This window comes from Rhinolophus sinicus, linkage group LG05, assembly GCF_036562045.2.
Source record: "Rhinolophus sinicus isolate RSC01 linkage group LG05, ASM3656204v1, whole genome shotgun sequence".
Lineage (NCBI taxonomy): Eukaryota > Metazoa > Chordata > Mammalia > Chiroptera > Rhinolophidae > Rhinolophus > Rhinolophus sinicus.
In genome coordinates this window covers 79,103,929-79,114,926 of record NC_133755.1, presented here as the reverse complement: position 1 = coordinate 79,114,926, position 10,998 = coordinate 79,103,929, and the positions used below count along the sequence as shown (strand labels likewise).

At 43.5% G+C, this 10,998-nt stretch overlaps 1 protein-coding gene across 1 annotated transcript; it reads right to left on the bottom strand.

The window, feature by feature from the left end:
* Nucleotides 1-6,788: 6,788 nt before the first annotated feature.
* On the bottom strand, nucleotides 6,789-9,331 carry LOC141566973 (ubiquitin D-like). Its single transcript, XM_074332658.1, has 2 exons — nucleotides 9,149-9,331; nucleotides 6,789-7,809 (listed from the first exon to the last, which is right to left on the bottom strand). Exons 1-2 carry the CDS (start codon nucleotides 9,164-9,166, stop codon nucleotides 7,339-7,341), a joined length of 489 nt encoding a protein of 162 aa, XP_074188759.1. The 5' UTR covers nucleotides 9,167-9,331; the 3' UTR covers nucleotides 6,789-7,338.
* Between the last annotated feature and the right edge of the window lie 1,667 nt (nucleotides 9,332-10,998).

The following is a 10,998-nucleotide window of genomic DNA, read 5'->3' as shown; positions in this document are numbered from 1 at the left end:
CGCAGCGAGCAGGGTATGGTGTCGGCTGAAACTCTCCGGAATGTACTGGAGCAGTTTACACGTATAAAAGCTCAGCTTCGTAAGCAGAGTGCGGTGCCGGCCAAAACCTACCAAAGCATGGTGGAGCGGTTTGTGCGTGAGAGCCCAGCGCCGGGAGGCCCATGAGGAGCGACACCGGGAACGGGAGGCGCGGTTTGCCTGGGAGACTCGAGCCTCCAGCTGGCACACCACCTTCTTGGGCATAGAAGGTGGTGTCCTCCTTTTGTTGATCTGCTGCGGCCTTAGGATCCGAAGCATGTGGATAGCTTACAAGGAGGCCTCCACCCACTCAGACAGACAAATACCACATGATCTCACTTATATATGAAATCTAAAGAACAAAACAAACAAACGAAATAGAAGCAGACTCACAGATTCAGGGAACAAGGTGATGGTTTCCAGATGGGATAGGTGTTGGGGGGTGGGGTGAAACAGGTGAAGGGATTAAGAAGTAAAATTTGAGTTACAAAATAGTTATGGGGATGTAAAGTAAAGCACAGGGAATATAGTCAATAATATGGTAATAACTATGTATAGTGCTAGGTGGGCACTAGACTAGTCAGGGGGATCACTTCTTAAATGATATAAATGTCTAATCATTATGCTGTATGCCTGAAATTGATACAAAATAATATTGAATGTCAATTGTGATTGAAAAATTTTTAAAAGGGTGAAAAAACAGTGAAGGAGAATAAGTAGTCCAAATTTCCAGGTATAAAACAAACAAGTCACGGGGATGTAATGTACAGCATGGGGAATATTGTCAATAAAATTGTGATAGAGTAGTATGGTGTCAGATAGGTTGCTGGACTTATCATGGTGATCACCTCTTTAGGCATATAAATGTTGAATCACTATGGTGTACACCTGAAACTAATGTAATATTGTATATTATCTATGTTTTAATAAAAATCTTTTTACAGAATGTACTCCACACAAAAACAAGCAAGTTAAAATAAGTGTATGAAAGAGTTTTTACAGAGATAGAATTGACCAGCTATATATGAGAGTCATGATGAAAAGAAAATTTAGAGAAATAGTTCGTAAGTAAAGGAGTGTACAACAGTGCTGTTTTATAATGAGAAAAATATGTCTGTGTAAACACATTAGTGTAAATCTTTTGACTGTTTTCTGAAGATGTATCTCTTATTCTGAGACTGTATTGCTTCCTACTTTTCTCATGAACTTTCTTGTTAACACATATTGAGTCAATGTTATAATTTCACGTGTTTGAGTGTGTTTTTTTGATGCTATTACTCAGTAAAATAAGAAACCTTCAGTCCTATATTGGTTTCCAAATTGATTTTGCCGAGTAACCTAGAAGTCTGAGGACCACTGATTTATGAGACTTGAATCTGGGAATCAGAAATGTTAATTACTGGAAGTGGATTTGGGAGAGCATGATTGGTTTAAAAGCAATAAATTTGAGGTGTAGGTCTAATATATATCCGAGTGGAGATGTCCAGTGAATTTGAAGTGTGGGTTCAACACACAAGTGAAGGTGATCAGCAGACAGCTGGATCATTGAATAGAATACTACCCTTTTGGAGACATAGATTAAGGAATTACGCAGGAGTAGGGACTGGATCCTTGAGGGTGCCATGAAAAGAACAGTAGAATGAGAAAGTAAAAACACAGGGTGATGAAGTTTTGCAACAGAAAGAGCGCAAGGAGCCAAAGCAGGAGTCCCTCCTGGGTAGTTGTCTTCGACTGCTCCCTGTGTATTTCTAAGGCCTCGGAGACTCTCCAAAGCACAGCGCTGCAAAGCCTGGCGCCGGACCACTGCCGACTTGTCTCCTGTGGCTTCCCAGGTTTCTGTTAAAATAGTACCCCTTTTTCTCTTTTCTTCCTAGCCTAGTCCCTTTTGACTTATGACTGATTTGGACAGTTTTCTTAATTTTAGATCTGTCACCTCCCCAAAATACTGCTTCCTAAATCATACCTTTGTCTCTATGCAAAACCTGTAGTTTGCTTACATCTATTCTCAGAGCCCTAAATTTCTGGGACACCACACTCTGGCCCAGACCCCAACGTCTCAAGTTCCACTCCTCAGAGATGCTGGAGTGAGGTGGGAGTAGGTAGGTGAATTGAACATAAAAAATATAATGGAAGCAGTACCAAATCCAGACCCTACCTAGTAGATAAGTAGTCCTGCATGAATTACAGAAACAGGACGACAATCAGAATAGACTAAGTGATCATGGCAAAGGGAAGAAAAACAGTCAAGGAAGCATTAAAGACAAAGTGAATTTTGTTAGCATGTGAAAAACACACACAAAAGAAACAAAAAGAAGAGATATAGGATGGCTATTGGGAAAAAGAATAAGAATTTTATTAACAAAAGCAAACTTTTCCAGAAACATTTTATGTAAATAGGTCACTAGCTACATTTAATTAAGTTACAGAGAAAGAAGAAAATGAAGCATTTCATCAAAAAATAAGACAACTGAGATCTAGTATTAGTAATTATGTTTTTTCCCAACACCACACAGCTATCGTACCAGAGTATGTTCGACTTTATATTATATCATTTTTACATTCTACATTTGTATCATAAAACTTAATAGTGAAAAAAATTATTACAATTGAAATTTATAAAATATTTGTTTCTCTTCAATTTGATGACTAGTAGATAGGAACTCATCTGATCCAAATGGATGGACAACATAGTTTCTGGACTGTGTGAGATAATTACGAATATAGATTCCATCTCCTAACTTGAATGCAGCAGGACTAATAAATTCACGGCATTCCACAACCAGTTTTCAATTGACTAAACAGTTCTGCTATCCAGTCCATATTTAAAACACTGTATCCAAGTAAATATGTATGTGACTTATTTCAAACATAGTTATTATATACCTTATAGAAATGTTCATATGAATGAGTAGCAAAAATAAAGAAGTACTTATTCCCTGGAGAAATCAATTGAAATTGATTGCAAATGCCTACCTGTATATATTATATTTGTAAGTGAACCAAGAAGCTTGCTTTCCATCGTTCACCAATTCCACTGTCATGTCAGCCATACCAACAATATCCCCACCTGCAGACACCCGTAGCTCACTGGTTTGCATAGTTTCTGGTATGCATAGTTTCTGGGAAACCACATCTGTTAAATTTTATAGGGCTCAAGGCTTCTTTTACTGAAAAAAAAAAGTGAAAGACAACAGGCAATGAATAACCTGTGCATCACATAACAACAACTTGAAAAGAAAAATATTTAATTATTGTTTTAGGGATTCAAACAACTGTTTTAATGAACTATATAAATGGAAAGTTAATGAAGTATCTGAGTTAACACGTTCAAAGTATTAACTCAAAACACACTTCACATATACGAATTAGAGACCACAGATTTGGGCAGGTTTCAGATATGGTATTTAAGAAGAACGAATCCATGGAAAAGAAAAGCACATCCCTTTAAATATTTCAATGAGTATAAAATCCATTTAAATCCCTTTAAGTGGGTTTAAAATGTATTTTCTAAAACTTGCAATTTAATGGAGCAAGGAAGAGAGTTATATTTAGCGATCAATTTCTGTTTTGTTTATGTTATAGAAGTCAACGAATGCAAATATTACCACTAGTCCCTTAACATTGCTTTAAATATACTTAAATAGATGCTAAATATGTTATGTTCCAATGAATCTAAATATGTGGAACAAAGAAGAGGTTGAGTTCCTTTAAGAAAAATATCTAAAGTAAACGTTGACTGGACACATGATCCTGATATTTGGAAGAGATAAAAGAATGTAAATTAGAGACAGAATTGCTCAAGAAAAGAACTGAAGAAAGGTAGACAATACCATATATAATGGAACAAATTGAGCCTCTGTTTAGAACAAAATGTTCTCTCTAGGTATTCATCTCTTGAATTTTAAGTTCAACATCTCAGGACAGATTAAGGGAGCTACTCCTTACTCCAATTCAAAAGAGAACATAAAAACTAAACTAAAAGAGAAAAGATTGGAAGATTCTGGAAGTTAGTTGTTGAATACATTAATGTCAAATATAAAATAAAATAACCAAATGTAAAAAAATGTCATTCTGACACCTAAAACCAGTTTGTTCTGAGCAGTAATAGAAATAAAAATACAACTTGGTTCATACTTGTAGCTTTCTACTTAAAGAACATTAGAATTTTAGAAAACAATTAAGGGACTATGGTTGATTGTGTTTTCCCCACAAGACTGTAGGTTCTGTGAGAATAGGAATATGCCCATGTTATTCACCTCTGTACCACAGAGTAGTTGGAACTTAGGAGACTCTCAATTTAATGAATGGATGAATGAGTAGATTATCAATGCAATCATACTCAGGTTTTTATTTTAAAATCTGCTACTGTTTGTAGCTCTGACGTGATTTCACTTTTCATTGAAAGGGTCCATCAGCTTCAAGTCAAGTCATTTTTCAGTGTTTCTTTCCTCGACCCAGACAACTCTTATTTAAAGGTTGGTTCACATGTGCTGGTCTGTGTTGATCATGACCATCACACTAGATTATAAACAGGAGGAGCGCAGATATTGGAAGCAGCCTGGAAGAGAGACTCACCATAGATGAGCGCTCAGTAGTCAGCAGTATAATGGGTTGTATCAATAGAAGTAGAACACCTGAAATAAAGAAGGTGATAGTTCCTATCTTCCAAAGTATTGGTGACACCAAGCCTGGAATATTGCACTTGTTTATAGGCACTACACAGTTCAGAGAAGGAAGACCGAGGCTCAGAGTAAAATCTGTCTTCAAATGCCTGAAGGGCGATCATGTGGGAGGAAGATTAGATTTCTACTTTGGCCCTTGGAATACAACCAGGACCAGGGAAGCAGTTGAAAGAGCACTGAGGTGGAGATCAGACAGGCCTGAGTACAAGTCCCACAGGGCTGCTCACTAGCTATGGCCTTGGGACAATGTAGCCATTCTGAGCCCAAGTTCGTACACCTATAAGATGGAGATTCTACTACCTTCCTCACAGAATCTGTTACATACAGCCACTGAAGTATACGAATATCTGGCTGTCTCCCTAAACTAAGGATCTAGATTTGTAAACGAGATTACAGTCGACAGCTGAGTATTGTGCGGACTTCCATCCCTTCCCCCACACACTCCACGTGCCCGGGTTTTCCTTTGCTTGTAAGGAGTAATGTCACCCTTTTATATTTCGTCCTTCCAAACATTCTGGGAGGTTTCCTCCTTTAGGCCAAACACAGCACAGAGGAGCGCTTCCTCCTGCTGGGCTTCTCTGACTGGCCCTCCCTGCAGCCGGTCCTCTTTGTCCTTGTCCTGTGCTATCTGCCGACTCTGACTGACAGCTGGGCCCTGGGGCTGCCGGCGGGGCGCCACCTGCGCCCGCACAGGCCGCCGCACCACTTCCGCTGCCACCTGGCCCTGGCCGAGGCGGCTTCACCTTGAAAGCGGCGCGCCGCTGCTGGCCACCCTGCGCGGCCCCGGCCCTGCGGTGCGAGGCCCAGCGGGGCGCGTCGCTGGCGCCGGGCTCGGCGCCGTGCGTCCTGCGGGAGCCGGCGCTGGGTGGCGCCACAGCCGAGTGCCGCCCGCAGCGCGACCCGGCCGCGCCTCGACGCAGCTCTGGGGCGCGCTGGCCCGCGCCTCCCGGCTCCGCGGCCTCACCGACTCTGCGGCGCAAACGGCACGTCTGGCGGCGCTGGCGCTGGCGCTGGGCTCGCCCGCCAGGGGCATCACTTCGTCGGCGAGCGGGCCTGTGGCGGCGGCGGCTGCCGAGACGCGAGCGAGCGCTGCATGATCGCCACGGCGTGCTCATCCGCTTGGTGCGGTCCGCGGTCGTCCTGGCCTCCTATGGTGCGGTGGCCCGCGCCGTATGGGGCATGCGGTCCAGCGGGGACCAGAGGAAATCGGTGGACACGCGTGGGTCCCCCCTGACAGCCGGCTGCCTGTTCTTGTGTCTCCACGGTGTCTGCCACCAGCAGTCTCCCAAATTGACAAGGAAATCTTAGACTCTACCTTACAGGAGACCCCATCCAGGAAAAGGAGCCACGGTCTCTGATATCGGGAAATCGTCCCAACCTAATGGCCACCTAGTCAGATGACTGACTTGGGCCCACCGCAGAGCACTTGACCCATGAGTTTAAGCAGGAACGCCCATCCGTGTGCTTTGTGCTGGGTGGGGTTCAGCTGGGAAACTCTTCTTCAAGGAGGTGGTTCTTGGGCAAGTTTTAAAGATAAGAAGGGACTAGACTAGTGAAGAAGAAGGTGGACATCTGTCAGCTTGTGAGAAAAACGTGTATGTGACCAGTAAGGGGACATGAGAGAGGGACAGTAAGACACAGAAGTAATTGAAGGGAGTAAGATGGAGAAAGCGACTCGAGTTCCCAAGAAAGAACCTGGTGCTAAAGGAAGCAGAAAGGAAAAAGCTCTATCAGCCAGAATCTGGGCAGAGTGTTGGGGTCAATCCAGACACCAAGCCCCACCTCCCTCACCCAAACAGATGCCCCCAACCAGCAGAAGACCTGCCAGGCCCTAAGGCAGGCAGGACAGACACTGGTCCACAATCCCCCACCTTTCAGAAAGTCCTTTCTCTTCTGAAGCAGTCTGCCCCCAAGAATCCCCCACTACAGACACAAAATCTCTAGATTCCCAAGGAAAATATATTTCCATGCCCACCATAATCCCCATAAATAATAACACTTTTCACTGGGTATGGGACAAGAAAGAGGGGGCACGGTGCCAGGTTTCATTTCATACCAACCAGCTTTAAATAAGGCGAGGGAAAGTAGTTTAATTGAATTTCTAAATTCTTTATTGACTAGATTGTAATCATGTAATTAATTCACTTCATAGTAAACCGTTCCCTTGTTCTCTATAAGGAGAAATTCAATTTGGTTCAACAATTACCATGTGATATGATAGATGAAGCACTGGTTTACACATAGATGGAAACACAGAAATTAGTAGAACATGGATCCCAGCCTAAAACTTCCTATGTTGTCGGATAAGCAAGGAAATAGGAGTTTTTCTATATGTCAGAGGGAAGCAAGGAAGGACTGAATTGCAAGCTGGCTTTGAATGCTATCTCTAATGTGCCTTAAATTTTTATTTTCTGTTTTCAGTAATATACACAATCCTGCCACTTAATCAATTATGTTAGAATCAAAGAATCATAGAGTTTAAAAGTATTCTGCAGTCTGACTCCCCACTCTAAATCTACTCTTTCTATTTACCTCTTTCTCACTAATATTGAGGAATCATCAAAGGTTGTGGTTGGTGAGTAAAAGCGAAAAGGAAATAAGCTCCTTTGCTCCAGAGATCACCCCATCCCTAGGTTGGTCACCCTCCAATGCAGTGGTATGTCAAGAAGAGTAAATGGCCCCTTCTGATGTTATAATCTCCCATGATCTTCCCATCTTCCAGTCTCTTTCCATTGCAAGTCACAATCTGTTTCTCAGGGGTTACAGCAGTTTTGGTCTCAATCATCTTTTTCACCTCGGGCACTGAACTGGACCTTCGCACCTGGAGGAGGTGCCTCTGCCCCTCATCACCTGACTCCTCCAGAAACAGGGGCAGCTCCTCATCACTGGGCCTCACCACCTTCAGGGTGAGGTGAATGGTGGTCTCCTTGTCAATGCCGTAAGATGATAGCTTTCTCTGGGGGTTCAGGGTCTTCGAGCCCAGCAGGAGGACCTGGTCCTGCACAGGAACCTTGGTCTGAGACCGCACGTGTTCACTGATCTTCCTTACTCTGTCATGCGAGTTGGCAGTGAAGGTCATTGGTCCCCATTCCTGAGAATGGACATTCACCTGGACAATGAGGGCCAAGAGAGAGTCACCAGGATGCCTGCCCCGTTGCATACCCCTCGTTCCCCCTCCTTAGTTTCTCCTGCCCTTCACTGCCTGTCTGGTCCTCTGGCTGATTTATAACCAGCTGTGTCCCTCCCTCTCTTGGAGCTTCTCTTTTTGAATTTCCAGGTTATAACACAAACAAGAAAGGCAGTCTTATTCCCTATAACCATACCTCTCATTCATCCCAAAAACATCATTAATAATTTCCCACCATATTTACCTGCCTCCTACCCAGATAAACTTTGTCAAATGTCAAAAAATAAATACAACTTCAGAGTATCCAAAGGTGTACGCCAGATTCTAAAACTAACTCCCAAAGAGAATTTCCAAGATCTGGCACCTAAGGGGAAACTCACGGGACTGCCCTCCATGTCCATGTTACAAGCAAACATGTTCTCTGTACTGTTTGTTTCTCTTTTAATATCTCACTGCTTTATAGTAATAACTTATTAGGTTGGTGCAAAAGTAATTGTGGTTTAAATTTTTAAAAAATTTGCAAAAACTGCAATTACTTTTGCACCAACCTAATACATAGTACAGCGACACTGTTCAATGTTACTTGTTCTTCTGTATTTCCCCTGTTTTTGTATCTATCTATTGTAGAAAATGATTTTGTCCTTAATTAAAACAGGGCCTCACTCACAGAAGGTAAGGACTCTATCTAAATCTTACTTCAGTAATCTGAAAATGGGGAAGCTAACCCCTATGTTGTCACTTGAAAGCCTGGCAGGACCTCCCTCATGCTCCATTCAAACATATCTTCCCAATTTACATGTCACAGACATTTCTTCACTGGACTGTCACTCCTGTGCTAAGCATTGCCTTCATTCCAGGTTCTCTTCATAGTGTTTATATTCTTACTTAAGGTAATGTGTCAGGTCATGAACAACTCAGGATAAATGAGTTGTGTGAACGTCCCTGTTGGGAGGAGAAGGAAGTTCAAGTTTAAGCCACGAGCCCCTAAACAGGATAAGGAAAAAGGCTTAATACAATATTTCCATCATTCCAAGTCTTGCCAGCCCTGCTGAGCACAAAGCATACTCCCACTTCCTACCACTGATCCCTCACGACAGCCGGTCCAAGATCTGACCCAAAAGAGAACTCAGGAGCCAAATGCCCAGCTTCTCTTCACAGAACCTTCCCTCACATTCTGTAGATACTAATGCCTATCTCATCCCCTCAAGAAGCCTTCCCAGCCACCATGTCTCCCTGGGCATGTCCCTCATCCATTCCTGATATCCCCATCCCTTCGAGGTGCTTTCCCTCTCCCTACCCCTATTGTCAAATCCCAACTTACACAGAGGGAAGAAGCCATCTCTGCACTGACGGGAGCAGCAGGAACCAGAGCCCAAGAAAACAGAGGCTGAGGAGAAGACTGCGCCGCTTATATACAAGGGGCTGAGCTGGAAATCCCCTGCCTGTGTCTAGTTTTCTGGTGCTCTTTGTTCTTGCATGGTCTCGTGGATTTTCTTTCACTTTCACTGGAGTGAGTCAAAAAACAAAAATACTTTCTGATCAAGTGCTTCTCCTGTCAGCCAATCCATTTGCCCTCCTTCGTCCAAATATGGGATGGTCCTTCTCTGTTGAGAATTTTTCCCTGATCAACAACCCGCCGCTTCCTGTCCTGGCTTATGACTGACCAGCATGCAGCCTTGGGCCTCAATGGCTTAAAGACCTTTGATGCTTGGTGCTCTTCTCCTGCTGCTTTTAAGAGCCCTCATCAGTCAGGTTTCTTCCTGAGAGCAGGGCTGCCTAGGAGAGGACAGTCAGAGTTGGTGGGGCGTGAGCAGCCTGTTCACACTATCCTGGCAGGATGCATGAAGCATGACGTGAGAAGACATAGAATAAATAACCCTGGATCGGTCCCACTGATGGGAGCCACTTACTACATTACCTTGGGCAAGTCTGTCTACCATTTTAGATATTGGTTTTCTGGTTTACCAAATGAGATGAGTGGAAAGAATTCCTAAGTGTCTTCCAGTCTCACAAAACGTTGTTATAAAACCTCCTTTACAAAGACCTTTAGATTCCCGGGTCTTGAGCTCTCTATCACTCTTCCTATCCTGTCCTGGGAACTGCAAACTGAATCCACCACGACTGGAGAACATTCCAAAGCCATGAAACAAAGGCTGACTCCCACCATCCACACGCTAAAACAATCACACACGCACCCTCACGCCACAGGGCCTCTGTTTGCCCACCTTCACTCCCGGATCCTCCTCACTACTGTGATCTCAGACATACCTACAGGCTCTGCTCACTCCCTGCTCCTGAGATCTGGACGGGGACGAGCAGGGCATGAGCTGGGCACCTTCAGGGAATTCACTCAGTCACTCTTGATCCTCCTACCATTCCAGATGACTCACTTCCCTATCCCCACTCTCAGGACATTGCCAAAACACCCATTAAAAAAAGCATTTATTAAAAGTTCTCCAGAGTTTTCAAAGTTAAAAGCCCGTAAAAAGGCCAAGATATCACCTTCGTTTGCTGTGTTTTCACTGATGCCTTTACTGCGCCTTCATTCACGGATGGATCACAAATGATCCCATATTATTCCAGTGGTTCCCATCTGGCAGAACTTGGATCACAGAAGTGCCTACATAGAGTAATGGGATCCAAGAGCATATTCCAATATTTCAAAAAGCTTAACATGAACAATGTTCTTCTATGTGAAGCTCTTATTAGATAATCAGGTAATAAAATTAGAAAAGCTGATTTTTATTTGAACGCATTTTGTGGGGTTAGGCATGCTTCTTTAAACACATAGGATGAGTACGAAAGGGGAAGAGTGCTGTTGGAATAGGCAGGAAATCTTTGTTCCTTATTCTCCTTTCAGATACCTCTCCAGGTTCCTATTGTCCCGTGTTTAGAAACCAAGATTGGGACCTTTGGCTGCAGCACAGCAGAAAGGGGCTGGTCTGCACCCACTGTCCAATAGGCTTTGGGTATTCTGAGACATCACCAGTGACTAGGCAGAAAATGTCAGATCAGGTTGAGGATGATAAACAGGAAGCCCTGCAGCAGGAAAGGGATGGGGGATGGGCCTGGGAAAAGAGAAAGTAAAAGCTGTATGTGCCTGACTGAAGTAAACTGCTTTCAAATCTCAAATTTTACCTGCACCCGTTACCCTCTCAGATCGTCCCGTCA